General features: G+C 37.7%; 1 protein-coding gene across 1 annotated transcript; it reads left to right on the top strand.

Annotated features, from left to right (window-relative positions):
• PI15 (peptidase inhibitor 15) lies at nucleotides 1–26,759 on the top strand. Its single transcript, XM_009689465.2, has 6 exons — nucleotides 1–217; nucleotides 774–1,111; nucleotides 18,773–18,891; nucleotides 19,177–19,309; nucleotides 19,466–19,581; nucleotides 22,698–26,759. The coding sequence occupies exons 2-6, from the start codon at nucleotides 839–841 to the stop codon at nucleotides 22,831–22,833; spliced, it is 777 nt and encodes a 258-aa protein (XP_009687760.1). The 5' UTR covers nucleotides 1–217; nucleotides 774–838; the 3' UTR covers nucleotides 22,834–26,759.
• Nucleotides 26,760–27,959: the final 1,200 nt, after the last annotated feature.

Raw genomic sequence — 27,959 nt, 5'->3', positions numbered from 1 at the left:
CCTTCAGAGAAACTGCCTGTTCTGGATCGTACAGACTGTAACATATAAAAGCTGTTAGCAGCTCCTGTGGCCAGAAGCTTCAAAACCAGCAGAGAGTTGTTCTTTGGGGGTTTGTGATAAGAGACACTCCTTCACAAAGGTTCATATCACCACATAGGAGAGCGCTATACATACTGGGAGAACAATAGACTCTATTCTTTTTTGGTATTATCCAGAGGTAAGCCATTCAGCTCAATAAGCTTGCTTTGCATGCAGTTTTATCAATGCTCATCACATTTTGCTGAACTTAAGGTCTGAATATTACTTCTAAGATGTCTTACTTTTATGCTTTATATGTTTTTTGCCTTCTAGTTTATCTGTGTGGCATTATCAAAGCAATCCATGTGTATAGGAATGGCATAACCTGGGATGTATTTTTCATTTTCAGCACACAACATTCTGTGAAGTTTCTAGCAGTCTCCCCATTTACAATATACCGTGTAGTTTATTGAGTTATCTTGTGTGATGGTGCTGTCACTCTTTCAGCAATACTAGCTTTTATCATGGCATTCATGGTACAATGATACTTCATTTGATATGTTTGCGTAAGAGCATGCTATCATTTAATCGTAATATAGAGAGTGAAAATTGCTCAGTAACACGTGTTCTGACTGGACTGTTTTTAAGAGTGAGCTGATAGACAGAAATCATTTGCCTGATTGCAGTTTGCCAGTTCACTCACTCTTGCTACTCAGATGTACAGAATCACACCTCTGACATCTTCTTTTCTACAGATCTGTTCTCTACTGTCCCGACTTAAAGCAGAACACCTCTGTGGCCTTTCTCCTTTGGCCCCAAAATGACAGCAATCTCTGCAATCAGTTGTGCTTTCTTATTTTCCATTCTCTGTGAAACAAGTGCAATAGCATTACCCAACTCCACTGACCTACTCCTGTCAAACAGTAATTTCACTGACATTGAGACGGCTTTGGCAGCTCATCTGGACTCTGCAAAAATTCCCAAACCCAGGCGGAAGCGATACATTTCACAGAATGACATGATTGCCATTCTTGATTATCATAACCAAGTTAGAGGCAAAGTCTTCCCACCTGCTTCCAACATGGAATACATGGTAAGTGAACTTGTTTACTTCAGAGAAGGGTAATATTTTAGAACTGCTGGAATACATAACAAAGTATAAATCAGTGATTTCATTTTCTTAAGTTGAACAAACTGTGGATTTGGGGATTTCAGTTAAGTGCACAAATCATTTTTAGCTATGGCTTCGTATTAAAATGTTCTTTCATTTTTTAAACAGAATTAACTTAAGCAAGCAAAAGCTAAATGCTAGACTCTCAACTTTTTATTCGCTCTGTTGAATTTTTATTTCCATGAGTAGTCCCAATGAGCTGCTGGGGCCCAGGTAAATGAAGTTGAGAGCTAACTACTTGTTGACGTGAGGAAGGGTATGTGATTATGATATGTGCTAATTAAAAAGGTGCTAATCATTAGTAGTCTCACTGCAAAACTGTTACAGAGTATGCTGACAGTCATTGCCTTGATGTACCCAGAACTAAAGAACCTTGCTAAATTCTTTCACACATAGGATTTTCAGAGAGAATCTGGTAAAACTGTGTTTAGAAGGAAGTTTGTCAAATGGATGGTTTGCCTCATATTCAAATGTTTATGTTTACTGCATATTGTTTGTGTGCACCTAATGATTTTAATTCCTGGTCAGATAGAAGACTTATTTTGAGTATTTCTTCTCCATATGGGATTTCAGTCTGCTTAACATGCTAAGTTTGTGGTCAGTACCTTTTCCCCTTATTGGCAAATGCTTTTTATGTGAATTATCTGTTCCTGCAGGTATGATAAATGTTATTCGCTCAGTGTGATTTCATACTTGGCACTAAAATAATAGCTAAGCCAGTGTGTTTGCTATTTTATGTTCCAACTTTGAATGCATGCATACTGTGGAGCTCTAATGTTAAAAATAGGTTGGCTAAGCAAAAATTTTTGTACCTTCTAAGTAAGGCATTCACAATCTTTTAAAAGCACAGACAAGTTGTGTTAGCAGCATAATATCTGCTTAAAGTCACAGAGCATCTCAGATAACAACAGATAGTTAACAGTTAACATAAAAAGGGGATAATAGTAATAACAACTCCTCCTCTTTAGCAGCTAAACACCAGCAGTTTGGACATCTTTCTGTCACAGGTGTTACCTTAATCTGGATCTGATCATACAATCTGCTTAGCACATCCCAGCAGCACCTCAAAGAGCTGAGTTTGCTCACAGCTTTGCAGGATGAAGGCCTATAGCCATACTGTAATCTGAGTCTGAAGTTTGGTTAAGTGGAAAGGTCAGAGACAGAAAAAACAGGGAGGTCAGAAGTCAAGCTCAGTCATCATTTTCAGTGCTGAGCTCTGTCCTGACGTTTCCTTTGATTCTGCATAAATAAACTTTGTTGTAATGTCTGAGGGAATGGCAGCCTACCATGCCCTTCCTTTGGCTTGCGTCTTTTAGAAATGTACTCCTGTAGTTTGCTTAAGTGAAGCCGACACCCTGTCATATTCCCTAGAGTTTTGTAAGTGCAATGCTCTTAGCCAGTTCAGTAAAAAGACTTTGAAAAGAAGAAAACCTTCCCTAATTAAATCTTTTTTTAATATACTCATATGCATAAACTTTCACAATTTCATCCACATTGGTTGGGTATTCTGCTGCAGCTTTGCTCTGCAGTGCTACTACCATGCAAGGTTTCATACAAAAATCAAGACTGGAGCCACACTCTTTACAGCTTGTGTGCTATTTTTTCCTTCCCATTCTCACTGTTACTTTTACCAGAACCAACACAGGATGTCCCTGTGTTCCTGACAGCATTAGCCCCATCAGTAATCACAATGATAAGGTCTACAGCTTTCTTTCAAGTTTGGCTTCCTGGCTCTAAAGTACTTTATTCTTACTGCAAAGTTTGGAGCACCACCTGAAGAGACTTCAGGAAATGATCCAGTTTACAACTTAAACTTGGATCTTCAAGTGGCAGTTAAGTCAGTAGCCACAAGCCTTGCTGCAGAATTTAGTCAGTCAGTGTTTCCTCGTGAAACTTTATGGAGCAAAGAAAACCCAGTAGGCAACATCACACATAGCTTTCTCTGCCATCTGGTTTGTAGTGATGGCATCCTCTCTTTAACTTTTCAGTTGTGTGACTACGGAAAGGTTTTGTTTTGAAGATGACATAGTGTTGGTAAACCACAGACTGGAGACCCCTGCTATAAGCAATGACCATTTGAACTTGGCTGGATGCTGAATCGATTCTTTTGTCTCTGTATAATTTCAGTGTCTGACACTGCATCTATTGTATCTTATGGGGACATAAGATCTCTGCTGTTATATGTAAAAGTTGATATGTCATTCAATATTCATTTCCATAAATAAGATAACAAGCATATTGTCATCACCAGAAGACAACGCACCCTGTGCTGAAAGAGTGTTACAGAACATGTGGCTCCTGTCTTGAAGATTGTCAAAAAATGCACTTGCAGTGACGATAGTGACCTTACCCATTCACCTAACAATGATTAGAAAGAATATCACAAGTTAGAGAAGCTGGAAATAGCTATTGATGCAGTAGATTTTGGAAACTGCTTGTGAGTATATTGAAATAGAGGACTAAGCAATTTGGAAACACAAGAAAAAGATATCTTACCTTCCTTTCTCTATCCACCATCAGGCTAAGTTATGTTTTGCTCTGTTTTCCTAATTCCACTATATTTTTCTCATAAATGACTGTATCTCGTTCTCACCTCTGTATATTTCCATTTTCTTTTTCTCTTTCAATGATAAGAGCTTAGAAATTAACAATGTGGTTTGGTTCTTTTGATTACAGTTCTCCACAACTGACCTTATTTTTCCTTTTCCTCTTGACATGTTCTTTTCCTTCCCTGGAAGCAGCCTGCTTCTTACACACTCAGTGCATTTATAGATATTTTGAATTCCTTGGACATTATTTTCTCTGCTCTGTGGAGACATCTATTGCCTTAAAGTTGTGTGCTCTAGGACTTCTGATGAGAGGTCCCAAACAATGGTTTTGAGTGGCAGAAGGTGTTCAGATGAGCACTGCAGTAACAGAACTGGAACGGTGTCTTACCTCAGTTCCAGAGAAGTGGACGCAGTGCTGTTCCAACCTTCTGTTACAAACAGTCCCTGATGCTAAGCAGATATCAAAAGCAATTATGTGAGGCATCGTTCTGTTGTGAATCCTTAGTGAAAGAAACAGGCCCATCTTATGCACAATGGGTCAATGAGACTTTGACTAATCTTTCTCTTAGGATGTTAGCACCCTATGAGTCACACTTCAAAGTAGTCCTCTTTTTGGTGCTGGTGCTGATATTGCTGATGCCTTCAATTTGAAGTTTGACTGAAAGGGCAAATCTAAAGTTACTGAGTATGGCAAGTGAAGGAAAAGGGAAGCGAGAACTTTCAGGCCTATATAGTATCAGTAATGACTTTTGCTTTTAGTAAAAGTCTTCTTATTATGTATCCTTTATGCCTTCGCAGCCTAAGACCATCATTCTCAAGTCTTTGCTCTTGCTCCAAAAGCTGATGCCATACACACAGAAAGAAAGAGGACACCATCCTTTTGATCTGGCAGAGGCTGGGTTAAAATCATCCACTTAGCTTTGCATACTTTTTCTTGCAGAAAGCACCAAGGTTCAATAAAATTCATGACTAAGAAAAAGTGAGGTGTAAAATTTCCTGCAGCTGTCTAGTGTGAAAGGTATGTAAATCTTCAAATCCAGAGGAAGTCTATAAACAAACAAATCCCTGTCTTTGAATGCTAATTCTATACTGTAGAAGCCTGTATTGCCTTTCTGGAACATCTCAGCTACTTGATAGTCCAGTAAAGACTTGCAGCATCCTGCTGGCTAAAATTTGGGTCTCTGAAAACATATCCTTCAGTACCCATTGGTAATATCTGTAGGATCCCAAAACATTCTTTAAAGAAATACCTTTTCTAGTGAGAAACAACTGTTATTTTTAGTTTCTCTACAAGCATCCTCACGTGAGGCTGATTTCTTAAAAGTCCATGTGCTCTTTTCCCATAACCCATGTTACTGTGTGCATGCAAAACCTAGTTTGTGTACACGTACAAGTGTTTACATACATGCATGCTGATCACAGTTTTGCATGTGCCAAGCAGAAGCAATGAATCTGATATAGCTGGACCTAAATAGGCATTGCACACAGTCCAGCATGGGATTCCCATAGGCAGACTAGGAAAATATGGTCTATATGGTAGCATTCTAAGGGGATTTTCATAACTTGTTAAAGAGCCATACTGAAAGAGGAGCTGTGAGTGTTTCACTGCCCACTTGCAGAGCTTATCATTTGGGGTTCTGCAAAGATGAACGCAGAGCCCAGTACTGAACAATATAGTCAATAGCAGACTGGCAGTAGCAAGTGTAAAGATGCGGCAGGATTACACGTCTTTTTTTTGTTCAGTGATTGCATAAATACACTTTTACATTTGCAACAATTTGACCCTTGGAATATGTCAATTTTTAGAACTCAAAGTAGTGAAATATTCCCAAACTAGCCTGAAATAGATTGGATACCCAAGAATTTTTCATGGCAACATAGCTTAAGATAGTTTACCATGAGCTGGTAGCAGAGGAGGTAGAAGGGAGTGGACACGTTGAGCCTATTCATCTGCACTAGTAAATCCTGCATGAGAGACTGTGATAAAACGAACAAAAGTAATGCCTGTAGCCCCATGAGCTTGGAAAAGTCATAGGGAAAATCTGTGCACTTTATAAAGCCTGAAAGCCACTTTGAGCTGCTTTGCTGAGGTGAGTTCAAAGATGACTTTGGAGGTAACAAGTCTGGAGAGGTTAATTCCTGTCCACAAAAACCTGAAAACAGCTTACCAAATCCATTCAGAGAAACAAGAAAATAACCCACTTAGTCCTCACAATGCTATTTGATGTGTTACAATTACAGTCCTAAATGTGAAAGTCTCGATAAAAGTTTCTGGCTGTCCACGTGATCTTAAAAATCTCTGTGAATGTGCGATAGGTGATAGGTAAGACAAATGGCAAAAAAGTGTTTTCTAGCAATTTCAAATTTTCCAGAGTCTTACTTAATACCTGAAAGCCTTTCATAGGGACATGGCAAAAATGGGTTAGTTTGTTTTGCTCTCCAGTTCAAGAATTTCTGATAAATAATAAGCTTCTCAAGTGGTTTGCATCCTTTTGCTGTTGTCATATATATATTTCTTGCAAAACTTTCTAAATCTTAGAGGACGTTTTGTTCCTTGAGTTGTTGCCTTCATCTGCATGTCCCACTGAAATCATGTATGTCTGTGAGTAAGGACTGCAGAACTAGTTCCTTCAAGATTTATGTCTAATGAGTTGGATAGGATCTCTTAATTCATATAGTTTATGAACGCCCTATTGCAGGACTTCCTTCTACATTAAATACATATGGTTTTCATCTTGTCTCCTTCTGAAAACATATAGTGATGCTGTCTCAGTCACATCTCTTGGCAAATATTTTACCTTAGGAATAGAAATGATTTCCAAATGTCTAGCCTAAATATTTCTCTCTAAAACTCAGATAATTGATCTTTATATGCACTGTTTAATGGCCGAATAGAATTTCTCTCCTTGTTTCATTTCACACATTACCCTTTACATATTTTCTGGCAGTTTTCTTGGCATTAATTAAGATATATGTATGTATATAATGTTTCCTTAATTCCAATATATATGTCTTCCAGTACTTCTGTATGTTGGGGCAAATTACAGTTATACTCCATTTGCAGCTCCTTTACTGTATCAGCAAAGAGCATCCTTAAGAGTCAAAGAAAATTAGGCCCATCATTTTAACTATACATGTTTAAAGACACAGGAGCCATAATGCAATGGAGGATTTACTCTAGAAGGTACTGGCAGCCTACAAGCCCACTGAATTGCAGTGTTCTCTTAATACATGGTGAAGGTTGAAATAATCAGAAGGTGAGCGCAGGTACAAAAATCATAATATGCTTTTCATCATGCCAGAGCACAAAGCAAATCTAAGTATAGCCCATCCAGTCTTCTGGGAAGACGAATATCGAGCAGCTCAGAGCTCCCTCAGTGTAATTTACCTATCTCAATTTGCCATAACTTTTAGTTTTTTAGTTTTCTACATTGGGGAAGTAAAGTGAGAACAAACGAGAAGGGGTTTAATGATAGGATGTGTTTACTGGCTCCAGTGTCTCCCTCCTACCCCTTGTGTCTATGTTTAGACAAGTGAGTCATGCCCTTTCTGTCTATTGCCATAGCCCACCAACCACCATGTTTGAAGATCATATGATAGTGAGTTCTGGAATATTATTCCTTTCAGAAAATTAGAAGGAAATAGAAAGAACTGAAGTGGGTTTACATGAGTACAGTTAGGAGTTTCCTTCTGCATGACAACATTGTGGAATTAAAGGAAGCAGTCATTTGACAGCATGCTCAGCCTTTGCCAATGGCAGATAAAAAACATGGTAGCTGATAGAGTAGCTGAAAGTAAGCCCAAATAGCTGGAGTTCAGATGATAAAGTTAACCAGTTCTCTTCTGCCTAACAGGTGAGTTTATCCAGTTAACTATTTCCCACTGCACTGCTGCCAATAGTGCAATATAGTACTAATCATTGGTCATTAGCGAGGTGCAGAATGCTGCCAATTTTTCTAAAAGAATTTCAGCTACACAAGGTTAGGAGCCACTGTTCAATCTCAGAAATGGATCTGGTGTTCAGCTAGGTTCAAATCAAAGTGGTTATGTCAAGTACGAAAGCCATAAGTTCAGAGTGATGGAAGACTGGTTTAAGAAATGAACAGAAAAGACCTTTCCTGGAGAGCAACCTTTGAAAAATCTGGAGAACTTCCCCAAAAGTGATATTGTCGGGAATGATTGTGTTAAACTTGCTTTGGTATTAGAGTTCCTCTCCCTTGTTTTAGGAATAAGTATTTTTAAACATCCATTTTGATGGTGTTTTAAAAGAGAATATTTACATTATTTAAATTTAGTATTAGCAGAAAGCCTTCTAGGAGTTTAAGCAAACAAAAAACAACCTAGTAAAGTCTCTGATAGAAAAGCCGCCTGCCTAGAGCCCTCGGAATTAGACATTCCTTTATTATTAAATGTAGCACCTCTTGAACTTCTTGGCTAAAAACAGAGACAGGGCATTTTTCACAAGAATTGTGATCCAAAGTACACAGTACTTAGTTTCATACATGAATGGAAATGATAGTAACCCTAAACCTCTCAACATTTTTGTCCTCTTTCCATATCTCAGAAGGAGAATAGGCTATCCAAGTCTATGGAAATACATATTCTAAAGACAGTAAAAGATGGAACCGCCCCAGAAGAATCACTTGTTTGCCTTTTGGACAAAGACTACTGTCATCACTGCAGGCACTTCCATGTGCAAATGCTTCCCTAAGCACTCTGCGATGGGGTCCAAGGTCTATTTTAATTCAAATGACATTACTGTCCTTTCATCTCCATCTGTTCAGGCATATCTACTAATTTGTATCAAGATAGGGCATCTTATATTGAGCCTTCTTATTCTGAGAATAAAGAATTGTTGTTATTCTTTATCCTGCAGAAAGAAGAAGCTGCAATGTGTTTTTGTTTGTGTCACGCTGCCATATCTTTCAGGTAGAGCTACTTAGAAAATAAGTATTTTCTTTGAAAATTTTTAAATTAAGAAATATTTTTCTTTTAATGAAAAAGTCAGTGATTAATAATAAAAATGTAAAGAATGTGGACTTCCTCCTAGAAGAGATACAAAACGCTACACGAGAAACACATTTTCCATTCACATTTTTTGTTTCTGGGAAAAGGCAATTTGCACTGATCATATTTAAAATGAAAGAGGTCAGCCACCTTCATCATCAGACTGATAACAAATTGTCAGGGTGACATGGAGCTGGACAAAGTTGGGTCCTTTTTGTTACCACTTCTGAGATAAGCTCTTGCCAACTAAAATATGCCTTGCAGTAGGTTAGGAAAGCACTGAATACTTTAAGATATGTAGCTCTGATATTTAACTTTTCCACAAGATAAACAAATAATAGCATATCATGGAAGCTTATTGTTATTAAATTTGACAGCCTACCAATTTTCTTTGTTTCTTATTGTTTAAAAGCTTGGTGCCAAAGATGAAAAGAAAAGCAGACAATCCTTGGAAGAAACAAATTGACTTATTAGCATCGGTCAAGCTTCAAATGGTAGGAGTTTAAATTTGGACAAAATAGATGCCCATAAATATAAAATGTAGACTAAAAATTAACTTGAATTTTTATAAGAAAATTTTTGACAATGAATTTTTTTTGGACATCTGTCTGGTGATATCCAGAGTATAAAGCAGACCTTCTAATGTTCAGCACTTCAGAGGTGCAGATCAGATGTTTGGAGGTTTGATTATATGAGAGTAAATTGACTGTAAAACATTGCTCAATTTTACTTTGAGTTGCAGTACAGTATCAGGCAAGCTGTTTGATATATTAAACCCATATTTATTTGCAAAGAAGTAGAGTACAGAAAAAGTTCTCATCAAGAATTTTTTCTCTAGAGGATAGACTTCGGGAATTTGCTGTGTGAATTTTCTAATTAGTACCTAATGCATTAAGGAAAGGATTTGCACATGCAGTAGGCATGGATCACAGTATGCACAGTAAGATTTCTAACAGGTGGCAGTTCAGAACAAAAAAAAAATTCTTAGAGAGAGAGAGAGAGAGAGAGAGAGACGGCCTAGAATCCAGATGATCTCACAGCCCAGATAAATATATAAAGTTTGCCAAATCTGTCTATAAATTCCAGTGAGCTCATATGTTTTCATCACACAGGATGTATTGAAAAAAGTGAAGGCAAGGAGATGAGGCTCTTTCAGTCACTCTGCTGAAAAAGCATGAGGGAAGAAGGGCTGGTGGTTGTTTTATTAAGCTTTGTGCCATATTTGGAGTTGAGGGGAGTGGTGGTGTCCTACTGAAATTCTATGAGCATTAAAAACCTATGGGTTCCGCTATACAAAAGACCAGGAGAGAAGCTATACAGGGGACTTCTGCCTATGTTGCATATTGCTGTGGGATTTCAGAGAAATGGCTAGTGCACGTGCAAGCAATAAGGCTGGTGCAAGGCTGCACGCTGAATGACCCCAAAGGACAAGACCTGCATACTGGGGGAGTAGCAGCCTACATTTGCTAATCCGCTCTGAGACTTACACTAGCAGCTGTGGAGTCCAGCTGCACAGATGGGCTGGACACTTAGGATTTCATCCCTCAGCCTCCCAAAGTTTTTCTCACAAGAAGCAATCTCTTGACTCCAGCCTTTTTTCATTCCTACTTGTTGGTGTTTTGGAAATAAGTGCTTCTGATCTCCAAACAAGCAAAACAAACAAGCAAAAGGACAGGGCTAATGGAGAATAAAATCAGGAATCTGAGGTTAAAAGGTTGAACTTTTGACTGATCACTGGTAAAAGAAGGTCCTGCTAGCCATCTTTCTGAGGGCCAAAGGAACCGTTGTGGTTTTATTTGTGCTGATGGTATCAAATAACAAACTGAAGACACTAATATGAGACCACAGTAAGCATATTAATGACAAATAAGATCACAAAACTGAAAAACAAATTGATATCTTCTATTATTACTCTTCCAAAATACCACTTGTTGCCATGCAACTATATTCAAGCTGCGTATCCCAAGATTTCATTTTCAATCTCATCATGCAATTATAGTCGTGCAAATCAGGTTTTGAAGAGCAGAGTGGTTGATTCAGCTTTCCTCAGCTGTTCAGTCTCAATTTGTGTTAAAACTTGTACTGGGTGCCTGACAGTCCAGCTGGGCGGTTGTTGACAGTCAGCTATGGGACTGATTACGTCACAGCTCTGTTGGCATCATGGGCAGCAGCAGGCACACGTGACAGCCTACACCTGATGGGCGCTCTGGGGTACTCTTAGGAGGGTTCTGAGCGACTGGGAGGTACGTATTTTGCTCTCTGGTTTATGCAGCACTTAAAGTACTGGATTTGCCACTGAGAAACATGTAGCATCTTGTCCTAGTCGATACCCTGTATTTTTAAAAAGCCCACAATGTTTTAGGTTGAACTGCTGAGGGCTGCTGCTAATATTTAATGTTCAGAGCAATGCTCTCCTGGGGTTTTCTTGTACCCTTGTGCAAGTGAGGGGAGCTTCGTTGCTACTGGCAGTCAAACTGCGCCAGGAAGGATTAAGGATTGTGATGGCAACAGAAGAATAGAAGCACACTTCTGTATTGCTTGCATGTTTTAATAACATCATTAGCATCATGTTGTTGTCTGCCCTAAACCCGTTAGGTTCCCAGTTTAAAAGCACATTTTTATGAGTTCCCCAGTTAGCTCATCTCATCTAGCTACAGAATCTGTTTGCAATCTCAGGGAAACAGCGCTCCTCTTTTTCATGTTTTTAAAATTTTCCTCATGACAATGAGGGCTGTAAACTTAAATGCTATTTCTGCTTAGTTTGGTTGTAGAACACAAGTTTTTGCTACCTATTGCCATTAATAACTGTTTCAGAATCTTTGCAGACAAGAAGAGAGCTCTTTGCTTTGATAATGACATTCCTCTCTTGCATAACAAGGCATGTACAGAGATATAACAATACTAAGTCAGATCAAGACGTCTTCCCTCATATTTTCTTTGTCCATGGAAATTCATGGTTCTGGACTGCGGGGAAGCTACCTGCTTACCCTATAAAGAAAACCAATTTATTTTTGGCTGTGAAAATCAGGAAATTAGGAAAAATGTAAATGAAAAATGTTTCAGTTTTCTCATAGAAAGTCTTCTTTTGCTAAATAATCTTCCCCTCTGAATAATTTTTCTTCTTTTTTCAAACACTGTAAGATGAAGAACTTAACTACCAAAGGGTAGGCTGATACTTTTATCTCATTCCCCAAATTTGGCAAGTGTAATGGATCTTGAGTCTAACTTCTTCCAAAGTCTGCACTTTAAGAGCAACTTAGACAGGAATGGAATTTCAGATAACAATGTCAGTCATTCTTCCTCAGCTGTGGCATCTCTAATGGGGCAATTTAAAAGTGATTTTAAATTCACCTTTTTATCTGTGAAAATGTTTTTAGTTTAAATGTGTGTTTTACTTGAGATGTGTTGCACTGCTTGAAATCAGTCCTTTTTTGTCTGCCCATAAGAAAGGTGTAATAAACGTTTTTAACTGCATGTACTTTTATCTTTACCTTCGGAGTAGTAAGTCATTAGAAAAAACAAAACCAAAAAATAGAACAATTGTAACATCATTCCGAAGGGAAATAAATACAGTAAAGTGTTGACAGATCTTACTGATGAGTCTGGAAAAAGCCAGCAGTTGCTTTCTGAGAAAAAAGAAAAAAACAACAAAAAAAAGGACATGTTTTGCAGAATTTAAGAGTCAGATCATAAATCTCAGGATAGGTATCAGCAACATGGAAAGTGAAAATTATGAATCTTCTTTCTTTTTTTTTTCTTTGACAATGTGTTGAAGAGATGTAATAGAAAAGGATCTCCATTTTGATGTATTTACTGAGTGACTGTGGATTTTTTCTTCTGGTACAAGATTACATAATGTTGAAATTCTGCTTATTTTCCAAATAGGGAGGAGATGTTCTTTTGAAGAAGAGGGAAACAAGTCGCTTGTACTCTAGTATATCTAAAATCAATTTAAGAATAAAGCTTGCAGGGGTGGAGATTATGTTTTTATTTTAAGAAAAGTGTCCATCAAAGGTCAATGTTCCAAGATATTCATCATTTTCTTTCTTGATTTAGTTAGCAATGCTTTGGGTGATCACACCAGAACTCATTAGCATCACTCAAAATATAAGGGAAAGCCTTGACAGAGAGTAAGGAAAACCTCTCTTTCTTCTCTTTTTAGCAAAATATTTAAAAAGTTCTCTCTATAACAATGGAAAACCTATGGGCATGTGATCAAGAAACTAAACTAACAGGCACACGTGGCTACTTTTCTGATACAGCTGTCCAGCGTATTTCATGAAATTATCATCTCTCATTAAATAGACTTGCGTAAATGTTTTATGTTTCTAGCTCTTCCAACTGTGGAAAAACCTATCAGGATATGACCTGATGGAATCATTTCTCCAGGTGTCGACAGTCCTTTGAACGGTCAAACTGCATTTTAAGAGAGATATGGACTGCTTCCTGTAGCTTGCTGGACTGCAAAGTCTGGCATCTCAAAATGGCAGCTTAAACCTCAGTGGTTTAATATTGGTTCCAAGCAGAAATGTTGCGGTGCTTCTATCATCTTACTGAGACAGCTAAATTTAAGAAAAAAATATAGTCATAAGCTCCACTGGTAGTCAGAGGTCCTGAATCAGACCTTGCACAAAAGGAAGACTTATTTTCCTAATCTGTATGTACTTGTTATACAGTGTAATTAATACTTATTATACAGTATAAGTAATATGAAACTGGACTGCAAGGACTCTAGCCTGTTGTATAAGGAAACTAAGAGGTGCTCCACCAAAAGACAAAGTCTTTAGGGAGGCTCTGACATTAATTATCGTACCTATAGGTAGTCACACTGAATATCTATAGTGAATACAAGACCTCCTTGCATTACTAAAGGTACAGAAGCAAAATGGCACATAGGCCCTTAATGTCATCAAAATCCTGAGGCCTGATGTTTGACTTAACACCAGCACTGTGCTTCAGACTCCAAGAGAGTTCCTGCTCTGTTTTGGTCAGTATCGTTTAACCATGACCTCATAAATCCATCATTCATGTATGTCTCAGCAAAGTTTTCATGTTCAAGCAGCGCTATTAGATGTTGCAGTAATGCATCTAAAACTGAATATGACACATTCTGCTTTTCAAGAAAAATTGAAATAATCAACAAAGCTTGATGTTTATTCTTGAAAAATTACCAGAGGGTACATGTACCCAGAGCAGCAATATGTTTGTAGTAATTCAGCCATCCTTTAGACTAAAGTTTACAGTAAGAACAAGTGATTCAGATTAAGAGGGCTCCATAAATTTCTTTCAGATATATTTGCTTAATGTGTTCTACTTACAGATAAAATAGTGAAGTTGCTGTCTGAGGTACCTTCGTATTTCAGCTTTCGTTCCTATTCTGCACCAGCATCTATCCCCAAAGACTTGTATTGCACAGGGTGGCAAGAGAAAGTCACTCCATTTAAATGGTTGATATTAGGAGTACAGTTCTGACCGTAATGAGAATGAGTGGAAGAACTTTATTTCTAAATTCAGATTATATTTTAATGGTTATGGAGAGCATTTTTCAAATTAAGGCATGGCTATCAGTGTAGGAAGAGAACAACCAGATATCATTTAGCAAGTGCTGTGGGAAGATCTTTGTAGAATTGTAGCTGATTCTCTTTTTCTTTTTTGTCATCATACTGATTCTTCAATTTCATCATCCTTTTAGTAACTAACAGCATAGTTGTTAGGACCTCATAGTATTAAAAGCTATTTCAACAAAGAGCAAATAAATTTACATATAAATTATCTAAGAATAACTGAGAGAGAGAAAATGGCTATAGCCAGGCAGAAGGCATGAGGGGACTGTGAAACAACATTAAAAGGCTTTGTGGGCTTCAAGAAATTCCATTCAGCATTAAAGAGATTTCTTTTTACACTCCATTGTTTATTATGCTTCATGGAAAATACAGACTTTATCTTCCTATTTGTTAAGAGAGCGAAGACAAAAAACCTTTGGGTAAAATTCTGGCCTCACTGGCAAAACTCCCACTGACTTCATTAAGGCTAAGATTTTATTCCTGACACTCAACCAGCATCATTATGTGAGCGCACAGAACACCCCAGAGCCAGGTGATAAAGCCTGTGCTCTCTGACTTTGAAACTCCCCATATGGAAACACTGACCTTTATCAATACTTGTTCTCTGTTTTCAGCCCACTTGACAATACTCACATTAAAGCTTTTCTTAAGTGTAGTTTAGCAGAGAACAGCGCCGACACCACAGTCATACAGCTTTCTAGGAAAATACTTTTTGACTGAGGAAACAAAAATAAATTGGCCCAAAGATGTGCACTTCAAGTTGCCAGTGGAACTGTGGTGAGAAACGCTTTAACTCTATCACAGCTCAGTTAGTCCTGGTTAAGGGGTGTGGAGGATTTCCACCACAGACCAAATCAGTGGTCTAGAGAGTTCAAGGGGATCCTTATTTTGAGTGGAATGAAGATGGCTGCTTCCCCAAACACTTATGACCTAGTAAACAAAGATATGTTATCCCCAGGGAGAGAATGAGCACTGTTTGGCAAGTGGGAGTTTGCATGATTAATACATGAGAATGAGTCATCTCCTCAGATGTTGACCCACTGCGAGTGCAAATTGTTTTCCTTCTTCCCTTTTACAGGCAGCTTTCATTAACATGCTTCATAGAAAGGCTGATAAGCTGTCATTACATAGTTCATTATTTTATCACTTTTTCCTTTTTTTTTACTCCCTTGCTAATTACCTTGAGTCTTTTAATCTCTCCTTGTACAGAAACTACCCCTCAGGCTTTCAAGTTTTTTCCGTTTCTTGCTTTAAGATTTTTTTCTATTTCTTTATGTCCTATTTCTTTATGTACAGCAACGAAGCCTTATGAATTCAAAAAGCCCTAAATCTCCTTGTTCTCTTCTTCTATGTACCCAATACAGGAGACTGAACTGAGATAAAAAAAATGAATACACGTGTGGGCCCATGGTCAGTCTTCTTTTGAAGGGGGTGAACTAACGGTATAATTTCTTATGACGGAGAAGATTTTAGGTCATTATGAGATAATCATTTTTCTGCTTCAGCCTATATTAATTACTTGCCTTGTCTTGTGGAGATCTAGTGCTCATCCTAGAGGAAATGAAACCATCACTTTTCTACTGGAAAGAACTCAGGGAACATCCTAGTGAAGCACTTCATCTTCTCCAAAGAAATACAAATGATTTACAAAGCAGCAGGGACTCTGTGCAAGGGTGTTTCACCAGCTTGCTGATGGAGGAGTGGAGGGAAAGAAGTTTCAGATATCCCCCTCCACAGCTTTTATTTCTAATTCAGTCATTTCTCTCTCTCTCTCTCTCTCTCTCTCTCTTTTTGTATTTGCCAAAAACTTTGTATGTCCAGAGAGTGGTCAAGAGTGAACAGATAATGGAAAGCATACCATATATGATACCATATATCACAGTAATGCTTACCTACCATACCCACAAATTTTTAACTGAGTTTGAAACAGCTCCCTGAGGCTTTCACAAGCAAATGCTACAGATGATGCCTGAGAACTAGAAAAATAACTTGAAGACAAATGAAAGTGGACAAACAATTCTTTTACTATCCAAGGCAGGGGGAGCGCCTAGATTACAGGTGGCATTAATGGTGAAAACCTAATCCAATCTTCACAGTGGTTTTAATCAACTGACATACTATTTTGCAAAGCAATTTAGCATGTGAAAACATGATGGGTCAAAATCAGGAGCTCGGTGCTATTTGTGCAAATACAAATGCATTCAGATTATTGTGGGACTGCTGCCAGGTCACTTGGGAGCAAGTATGCAGACCTCATGTTCAGCCTCCTGGCAGAAAGCATTCATGCCAGAAGCATGATTAATCCCAGCAAAGAAGGGTGTTTATGGGGTGTCGCAGTACTGGCTGAACTGCCCCTTATAGATGCACACTAGCCAGCTGTGTTTGGACCTATATGCTGGATACATGTACTTTTAAGTTCCCCTGGGTCTGGGCAGGCTCCAAACACAGTCAGTTTGTGGCTCTGGCCTCTCAGGCATGCTTCCCAGGTACACTTCTACATTTGTACCTACTGTTGTCCCCTCTTTAAGGCAACAAGCCCTGCTTTTGAGAATACTGAAATATCACAGAGTAAAAAGTTATTTGGATGTTGGTCACATTCTGCTAACTGGCTAAACAGCAGAGATACAGATCAAGAGAAATGTCTGTACACCATTCTCTTCCTCTTGGACCCTGGAGCATTTTCTGGATTTTGGACAGTGTCTTAACAGTTCCAGGTTGCTTCTCTTGTACCTTAGTACTGCTGCCTAGTCTTCTCTTCCTAAGTTATAGCCTTACCTCTAAATCCTACAAGAAACTCCCTTCTTTTTTTGAGAGCTGAAGTCAAAATATTCCCTGGCTCAAGGACCATATTCTCTCTTAGTATGCTTCTTCCTAACACTTCTCTCTTTTGTCCTTTTACTGATGATTTGCTTTTACTTCATTCTGTCACCTGTTCAGAACAGGTGTAAAATAAGTCTGTTCTGCTTTGAGCACTATCCCTCATATTTCTCCTAAGGTGATTCCACTTGAATGGAAGATCATTTGTGTTAAGGATTAGTCATGATCTCTGTTATATTTCTTCAGTTTCAATCTAGGATCTACCTCATCTGCTCCATATTAGCAAAAGCCTCGTTCAGTGATATAACAAGTTCATAAAGTTTAGTAAATTCCATACTTTTCACTTAGAGAAATTTTTCAAACAACCATAGAGAGTCAGGGACACGAATTATTGCCCTGTTCCATGATCTGCGGTCAGCCAGATTTGGAAACTTAAAACTATGAATTCACTGTTTTTAGAAATCTGTACTTGCTTATAATACAGAAAAAAATTGTGTCGTGAGCCACCTTATCCTTTTCAGTTTATTTCTGACTTTGCCTCTTATTTCATACCTCACAGGACTTACTCTTTATTTAGTAGCTACTCAAGATTTGTGAGATTTTCTTTGCATTTAAAGAGATGCAACAGGCTGGGTAAACAATTTTACCACATTCTGCTTCTGTCATTCTGCTTGCAATTTCTGAAAACACTCCACTTGGGGTATTCAAAATGTACATCTAATTCCAGGATCTAGAATCTACTTGAGCATCACTTGAACACTAAGATATATGAGGATTTATGCAGAATTGTAATATAACAGCAAGATATTCCTTACCTAAAGCTCCAGAATTGCAGTAGGTTCCACTGCTGATATCTTTACTATTGCTAAGACAACCCTATTTGCTGTGGAGAAAACAGTGGAGTTACAAACCAAGCATGTAAATGAGCAGGAAACATATGAAAAAGAAATACTGTTTAAGGTCGCTTGTCATGTTCCTACCATAGGGAATGACTTAGGTATTAGATCTGGTTAAAAGCTCTCCTTACAGAGCTGTTTTCTTTTTATTCCAATCAGGGAGAAGTGTTAGCTCCCATGCAAAAGAAAGTGATGCAACTCATACTGCATCTGAAAACCATTCGTAGTTTTTGCCTTGTGGAACCCTTTTTCTTGACCTTGTGGCCTCAAATATGAAAAGCTGCCAAAAGCTCTTTCTAGCCATAGATACTCCTGAGATCCCATTTCAAATATGTTGGGGTTTTGTGGGGTGTGTAATACCTGTGCTGAATTGTTCCACCGCGTGTGTGTCTCCTTCACTTTAACCTTCCATCTGAATCCCACCCAATGTTTTGCTCCTCTCCACACATGGATCTCATCAACACAGAAGGAAAATGGTAGGAGAACAGCAGGCCTTTCTAGCCAAGAATAGAGAGATCTGAATGCTTGGATTCTTCTGATGACGTAGGTGATTTAGGAAAGATGCAGTTAGGTCCTGCACATACTGGCCCATGATTTTGGGAATTCAAGAGGTCTCTTTCTAGGTTACAAATCTGATGTGCTATGTTAGTACACATAGGACTTAAAATAACTGTTTCTTATATTCTTGCACTGTTATGTGTGTTTGTTTTGTCTGTACTACTGTACTGTAAGGATTTTTTATTTTGTCAGGTTTGGGATGAAACTCTTGCCAAGTCTGCAGAGGCTTGGGCTGCTACATGCATTTGGGACCATGGACCTTCCTACTTACTGAGATTCTTGGGCCAAAACCTGTCTGTAAGAACTGGAAGGTAGGCAGATATCTTACAAAACAGTTATTTTATCCGTCTTTGAGGTCCAGATCTTAGGCTGATGCAAGCTTCTTCCAGTATTCTAGCAATAATTGATATGCATCTACAATGTATAAAGATTTTCATTTCGCTTAAGAGTATTATTTCTTCTTATTATTAACCCTAGTGATGTCTAGAGAAATGTGGTTTTATGTGACTTGCGTCATAGGGATTAGCAGCAGAAAGTTCCAAAATTTCTAGATCTGAGAAGGCATATTTTCCTTTCTGTCTTTTAAACAAATCCAGGTATCGATCCATTCTCCAGCTGGTAAAGCCATGGTACGATGAAGTAAAGGATTATGCTTTCCCTTATCCTCAGGACTGCAACCCCAGATGCCCCCTGCGATGCTATGGACCCATGTGCACACATTACACACAGGTTCTATAAATTCCGTTCTATTCAATGTCTACTATCCAAAGCTGAACTTTTCTGTGATGTGTTTATAACTTTCTCTCATATAAATGTGTATATATATGTGTATATGTATATATTTCTTTTCAATTTGGACTTCACCAATAACAAATATTTATTCAGATGGTTTGGGCCACTTCCAATCGTATAGGCTGCGCAATCCACACATGCCACAATATGAACGTCTGGGGATCTGTTTGGCGACGAGCTGTTTACTTGGTATGCAACTATGCCCCAAAGTGAGTTATTCTCTTTTAATATTGTTTATTTTTATATTTTACGCATGTTTGGGTCCTCTCATAGAACTGCTTACTCCTTTTTCTGCTGCTGGACCTATATTTACGCTTTTTTCTGTGGGCTGCTCATTCATCCTAACATTACACCTGAACATTTAACAAATGCATAACTTGGGTATACTTCGGAAGAAAAAGGAATAACTTGAGATGTATGGAACAAAAACTTGTCTTCTTTTATCGTTATTATTATTTTTACTGTAATTCTCGTCCTTTGTGCTAGACTCCACTGTACTTTCAATTCTTCATTTCCTTACTCTGTTACAGATTCTCATGGTGAGTTAAACTTCCTCATGTACATTATCATTTTGTAGATCAGGCCTTAGGGAACATCTTTATTGTGCATCTTGATTCTCTGTGAACTCACACTGTTGCCCAGAGGATAGCTTTTCTAATAACTATATTGCATAAGGGCAGCCCTAACATAGGCTTCCTGTAAAGTCCATCTATCTAAGCTCAGCATCTACAAATCTCATCTCATCTTGCGATGTTAGGGTCCTTCAAAGCATTGCACATTAATGGCCCTGTTTCATGTGGCCTTGCAGAGATCTGTGTTAAGTTGAACTGAAGAACTGAAGTTTCTCCCAGTGTTTCCTAGGCATCATTTCAAGCTCACGTATAGCTGCAGAATGAATCAGTAAAGTATGGATAGTATGGAGCTTGGTTTGAGATTTAGTTTGGACTAGTGTTTCAAAAATAGCACGGACAGCGTAAAAGGCTGCTGGTTTCTCTGGCTGTATAATATTAGGCAAAGCTATAGTTCTGCATAGGAAACTACATATAATTATTTGAACATGTTTTCCATAAACTCTCGGTGGCATAGGTCCATCTGTGGTAAAGAAAATGCAAGAGAGTGAATTTGAGTCATGTCATTATTCTAGCTGCTCCATGTGTATGAGAATTTTTAAAGGTTTTGCAACTTAAAAATAGACAGGATCTGATAAAAAAACAGACTTTAAAAATTTTATTTTCGTTTGGAAATCACAAGGATTTCTATGTTCTTTTCTCTTTAACATCTACTAGAAAAGAAAAGTAAGAAAAGAATGTGAGGGGTATCAGGCAGCAAAAACTGTATCTGACTTTTAGCTCCACAATCAGGACAAGGGAGAAACAAAGTTTATAAGATAAATACTATTTTTTATGTATCTCTATTTGTAAAAAAAAAAAACTATGAAAAAATTACAAACATCCTAGGATACTTCTCTCATTGTATTCAGAAATAGCAAGGGAATGGTGTCATATATTAGGCGTTACTGAAAATAGATTAACAATCTACTAGTTAACAGTAAACAGCGTACTAGTAACATTTTATATTTTCTCTGCCTAAAAATCCTAGTATGCTTCTCTGGAGTTATAAGCTTCTCTAGAGGAGATTTTGGGTAGAACTTTGATCAATAGGTATGAATAAAGATTAAAGCTGAATAAGGGTTTTCACATAGATTTCTTGCACAGTCACAGAAGGGTACTGAGTGGACTTTCCTGGCTTAAGATCATATTCCAAAGAATCAATAAAGTTGGGTTAAGTATATGAAATTCAGGGCTCTTGGGCACACATCCAGACATGTCTTTGCCACTGAATAAAGGCTATGTCCCTCTGAGTAATCAGCATGCAGGAACACCAGAATACAAGAATATTGCATCCCCTGGGTTATTAAAAATGGAATTTGGTAAAGATGTGGGGATTAGATCTCCAATAATTTTAACTGATGCCGTGCTCTAATGCTGAAAAACAATTATATTTCTGAAATCAGGAAAAAAAACCATTAAGGAGGAGAGTTAAAAGGTCTACCAAGGCCCTGTATATGGTTAACTAACATGGACTCACACAAATCAGCCACATGTTGTATAGTGAATAAAGCAAAAATCAACTTTCAGCACACTCTTTCTGAATTTCCATATCTGTTATCAAACTAAATATATTTCGTGAGCACTCAGTCTGCTGTACCCATTTGGAAGAGAAGTAGGAACGAGGAAATTATTTGAGAGATTCCTACTTTCTTCCAAGGCACAACCCAGACCAAAGCTTTTGATCCAATGCTATTGGCTAGGAGGTGGGGGATGAGAAAATGTTTCATAAATAATTGCATTACTCACTGCCATACCACGTCACATGCAAACTAGAGGAAACTTCTCTGCTCAATGAGACATAACATTTAAATACAAATCTAATTTTAACTTACTTTCTGCCTGCATCATGAGTGATACACAAATCTCTAAAAGTCTGGGGGTTTATATCAGCATCTAAAAGTCTCAACGCTTTTTTCAGATGTTCCCAAATCTTCCAGAGTTACCTCATTTCATGTGAGCGCTCTCCAGACTTAAACCCTTTTTCCCCAGAGCACTATTAGAAACTGCACAGCTCCATTTAGCAGATGGGAGCCCATGCCCCTCCTCCTCCCATTAATACCTATGAGACCCCTGTAAACTCTCAAATACTATTCTTTTTAAGACAGTGCAGTTGTGAATAGTTTTCATCTTCCCTTTTTCCTTAACCAAAAATTCAGCCTCAGAGCTTTACAAGGTGGACCCAGGCCAGCACAACCTGATAATAAGATTTCACTCAGTTGGTCTTTCCACCTTCTAAACACAAGCTTTTAAGATAATTGGCAGGACAAAAATGTTTGAGGAAAACCTTGCATCAATGTTTATGTTGCTGATTTCTCATGAAAGAGAGCCTGCTGGTTGATTATTATGGCCCCGGAGCAGTGATTCAAAAATCATTTAACTACAGTAAAAGCAAGAGGATTGGAACTTTTACTTTACTACAGACCTACAGACCCATAAAGGATATGGAATGGACCACTGGCGTGGGATGGCATGGTCATTCCCATGCTGTTTGTTTGTTTGTTTTTTGAATCAGTAGATCCATATTTGTCAGTAATCAGCTACAGAAGTACATTCACACGTTTTGTGTAACTTGGCATTTATAGGACGTCACTCAAAACAGTAACTTTAATCACTCAAAACAGGTACCATGAGTGAATGAATAGATTTTTCTCCTCAAAAGAAAATAGATTTTTTTCTCAAATGACTAAGCATTCTTGTTTCTTTTTCGTTTTCAGGGGGAACTGGATTGGAGAAGCACCATATAAAGTAGGAGTCCCGTGTTCTGCTTGCCCTCCAAGTTATGGAGGCTCTTGTGCCGACAATCTTTGTTTCCCAGGAGTAACATCAAACTACTTATATTGGTTTAAATAAGTTAACATGTTTACATTTTTTTTTTTACCAAAATGGCTGAATAATAAGAAGCTTGTATATTGAATTTTGCACATATTATATATAGAGAGATATTGTAATAATACCCTGACGTTTTCTTTTTGTATGCTTTTGTATGATTAGCTTTCAAAGTATAGTATGAATTTGTTTTTAACACTTTGGAATTTATGACTCACATTAACCATTTTAGATGAACATAGTGTAAAGAAGAGAAAACTAATTTTCACCTTAGCAAGTGTAGCTTTCTGAAGATTAGGTTCTGTTAAGAGCACATTAACAGATACTGTCAGCTTATATCTAAAAAATGACTTCCCTTTTAAAAAGATAGGTCTAGAAAGAGAAAGGTCATTGTTTCAACACTGTGCTTTAAAATGGAGTGTAGCATGCAAAAGCAACAAATTGTCCTCACACTATCAATGGTTACTCCCGTTTACACATCTGCAATGTCAATGGGGCTCTGAGAAGAGGAAAACATACGTGCAAGAGAAACTGCAGGATGTTACCTACCTCATGCACAAGAGTAATTAATTTATGACATTTTTCAAGAGTTCAGCACACGGCTGCTGCTATCATCGATAATGCCTGTGTGCTGATGGGAAAAATAGAGAGAATAAAGAACCACACTGGTCAATATGCAGTGGCAGTTAACGCACATGCTGAAGTCTTATCTAGCTAGACAGCTACATCACTTTAAATATACTGGTATAATCAACACAGTCAAATGTTTGGTTCTTCTTCCTGTCCCCTTGCCTATCAGAACACAATCATATGATATCAAAGGTGCTTTGTAGCAGTACACTTACTTCTGTATAGGAAGGCAAAGAAATATATTGTTACCAGGCAACTTTAAGTCAATACATGACATCTGCACTAAGTGTTTTACCACCATATGTATACCAGTATATGTGCTGTCTCCCTGGCTGAAGCTCAGCCAGGTGAAACTTTCAAGGATAGTTCAGACCTAAAAGTAGATAAGACCATTTTCCAAATAAAACACTACAAATTCATCAGTCTTAATTAAAACTTAATACCAGCTTGTGACAAAAATTCCAAATTTCTAAAGCAATTTCCAGTATCCTTTAAAATATATTGTGCTATTTCCCTAAAATATTTGTATGAATTTATAAAAAGCAAATGTATTTATTCACACTCTTCCTGCCAAAAACTGAGTGTCTTATGGGTGCTTACTAGAACATTTATAAAGAGGGCCTACGCTTTAAGCTGGAACATTGTAAAAGTAGTTTTTTTGAAAAGCAGATCATAAAAAAGACGAAATCTAACAACTGCCACAACTACTATGTACAACTGTCATTGAAATAGCCTCGAGTTTTGGCTTTAGATTATTTGGCAGAATGTACTCCACATTAAATACACATGTTGACTCTGCTTGCACTGCTAAGTTTAGACCGCTGAAATTCGTGAACTTTGAAAAGCAATGTCGACTAGAACAAACACAACAATAGAGCATAGTTTCTCAAGTAGTACACATACATGTTTCTTAAAGTTACTAGCTCAGTGCTTACAAGGGTGTTTAAGGCAGTCTGTCACCAGAATATGAAGAATCATACTGTTGATTTAAAAAAAACCCAAAAAACAAAGTGGAAATTTTTCACATTAGTTCTTTTTTCTAAAAAGACCTTAATGAGTGGAATGGGCTCTACAGTGTACAAAATGTAGCAGCCCCTCTCCATCTGTCCATAAGCTGATCACTCAGAGAATGTCAGCAGTTGATCTGTAGCTCTTCTGGTTAGTGACACTCCCATATCTGACAGGACAATAATTAGAGAAGTATATTGTCTTAAAATGTGCCCATGCTCTAGAAGAACAACACTTGTGATATTCTGCTAACTTTTATCCTAACAAATACAATGTAAATGGCTTTCCGAACAGTTTGAAAAGGGCCAGTGCTCAGACATTGCTCACTCAGTGAAGTGCTTTGGCTGAGTAAAATCCAGTCCTGTTCTGGGAGTGAAACACAACCTCTTTGCATCATTTATGTACACATTTAAAGAGTTCAGTGAGACAAAACTGCTGAGTGGGACACCAGCCCTCAGCCAGAGTAGTTGTGGACAAAGACGCATGGGACAGACGTGTTTTTGTTCTGCATAACAGGTCTTTTTTAGAGGTAAAGACAGCACAGTTAGAACAGTGCACCTTTACAATTCCTTGTATTTACTGTATTTTCTTAAAAAAAAAAAACAAAAACAAACGTAGGAAGCAGAGCATAAGTAAGAGTTCAGGTTAAGCAGCTGTAGAACCTACACCAGTAGGTTTGATAAGTAACTATGCACTTTGGAACTTGCAACTTATATGCTATATGGTACACCTTCTGAACATGACTAGACATTGTAAATTAATTTATAATTCTGTAATTCAGCTGAAATTATTATAACGGGTATATATGTTGTTGTATCTGTTACTTTTTAAGTTTCTACAAATACCTTGATTTTGTGGAATGTTTTGTTTTCTGTGGGCATAGGAAACTTAGCTTTTAACAAACAGGCACGCAGGTTTTTCACAACATCCCATAATGGTGCTAGGGATTATCTGTTGTAATCGCAATGTAGTTGACAGCAGTAAAAATAATCTAGGTATAAACTATTTCATAAGAGCAGCTCCTGATAAAACCAACCACAAGCACTCAAGCGTTCAGCTGAATATTTTTCATTCAACAGAGAGGATTACAGCTAATCAGACATTTGATTACCACAAGAAATTTGCCCTTCCTCTTTTTTAACAAGTAGTTTACAGTACGCCTTTCTATATTATCTATCTGAATCCGTTTAATTTCTACGATCGTTTTTTCTTGGGTTGGATAATGACAATGCCCGCAAACATCTACTTTGACTGCCAGTATCAGTGCTGCTTGATTGGTTATATGACACAAAACACTGCAACAACAAAAGTACTGAAATGTGCTGAAGACTTCATATGTCTTTTGCCGTACATGTGCCCTGCTACACACTGAGGGAAATTCTTGGTGAGTTCAAGGTTACAATGAGGCAAATTGCTCCCAGTTGCTGTTCTGATAGTGTTAAAGATTTGAACCAATTCCTTCTGAGCAGAATAGCGTGCCTTTAAAGATAGCCTGGCTGTTGGAGAAATTAGCTCAGGCTTTCATTCTGTTCTAAATATAAAACTATAAAAGTTTACATGTGCTAAAATAAGGTTGAAATATTTGTGGTCAAAATATTATGAAAGGTATAAGAGGAAAAAGGAAGTAATTGATATCGTTAATCATTGAGTGCAGCTGTTTATACCATAATAACTGCTTGTGATTTTTTGGCTCATTTAAACTTCTAAGATGATGGGTAGCAATTGATGCCTTTTGGTGCTAACCTATATGTTCTGGTGCTGAAGTTATACGTTATTTTCGTGAAAGACGAGGTTTACTTCTGATATTACCATATACACTCCAGTGCTTGTGAGATTTTTTCCATTTAAGTATATAATTTACCACTAAGTCAGACTGGCTTACAAAGTCCTTTTTTATAGTTGTTTCAGGCTCTAATCAGAATTTTACGTGCATCAGAGAGGAAAATGTATTCCTACTCAAAACCAAAACAAACAGGAACCTCCTCTCATCACAACAGCCTGTGGAAAAAATTAAGGGCAGAGTAAGACCTCTGACAGTAATGATTTCAGACTGATGTTAAGCAGATTTTAGCAATCCCACGTTCTCCCCCCGGGGGTAATAAATGACTTCAGAAAACCTGAGCTTGACCTTGCACACTTAGTCTTAGGAAGCTGTATGTTCCCTTTCTCTGAGATCAGTTTGTTCCTCTCTGAAATCAAGATGAGTTGGATCAGGCCTCACTGAAAACTATTACAGGTTTGACATATCTTTCGTAGGAGTGAGAAAGTTGGATTCCACTAGAGCTGCATAGACAGCAAAATTAGACTTCATGTGGGGGTGTGTGTGTGGGGGGGGGTGTGTGTGGGTGTGGGTGGGTGGGTGGGTGTGGGGGTGTGTGTGGGTGTGGGGGTGTGTGTGTGTATAGTCTTCAAAGCTCAGGTTGCAAGCATGGGTGCCCTCTTGTGGTTGAGAATGCTAATATAGTTAAGCCTGATTTTCTATAAATCCAACAGGTTTTAGAATTTTTTAAAAACAAACACATACTAGTGTTCTGTTTACTTTCTTTAAAGTTATTGGCATTGCAGACTAGTCCTTTCCATTTCATTGAGTTATAAGGCCTATCACACACCTCCTCCATTTCTCAGTTTTGTGTACAGAACTCAATAACAATCGCATTTGCGGTTGCTATTACCTAACATACAAAGTTTTCGGAGTATGAGGTAAAACAGAGCTAGTCAGATGTCCAAAGAATTTTTAGAGGGAGTAAATTATATATAGATCTTAAAAAGCAGGGGATAGGAAGCCTAATTACTCAGATACTAAACCATAATAATGCCTAATAAAAAAAAGGTTTTTCAAAGACCAAATTACAATTGAAATTTGCCTATGACAGCTAAGTTTTCAAGACAAAACTGTTGCTTTCTTCTAGAATACAATGATCTCACAGAATCTGAGCACATGATGTTTTATAAAAACTGTGCATAATAAAAAATTGTTATGTTCTGATTGCTAGCTCATAATTGGTCTGATTATCTTAAAGTATATAAACCTTCGCATTTGGGTTCATAAGGGGAACATTAATTTTCTTTCAGTAGCAACCTGATATAACACAATCTTCTCAAAGTACTTTGTTTCAATAGAAAATAAATTTAAAAAGCAAGAAAAATTATCAACAACAAATATTCATCTACTTAATTGAAGATCAGAATTTTAATTTATCATCACTGATCATAATGTAAAGACTCTCTACTGGTTCACCTTCAGTACTGAGTCGGTCTTAGGATAAAATTATTTTCTGCTACAGGAGAGCTTTTGCTCACATCGTGAGGCTACGCATTTTTAAATCGCACAAGTTAATGGAACAGGCATATGGAACTGTTGATAGCTACTCACACTCTGCTGAGCTCTGCTTTGTGAAGTATTGCAGAGAAAAACAGACTGAAATGGTGCAATTCAATACTATCTTCTCGTCTTCTGCCAAAAGACAAAATTCAAAGTGAAAAAGATTTTATAATTCCTCTAGCTTTTGGCA

The sequence above is a fragment of the Struthio camelus genome, chromosome 2 (genome assembly GCF_040807025.1).
Source record: "Struthio camelus isolate bStrCam1 chromosome 2, bStrCam1.hap1, whole genome shotgun sequence".
NCBI classification, from domain to species: domain Eukaryota; kingdom Metazoa; phylum Chordata; class Aves; order Struthioniformes; family Struthionidae; genus Struthio; species Struthio camelus.
Note: the sequence above shows the minus strand (reverse complement) of the source record. Positions and strands in the feature narration are given on the sequence as shown.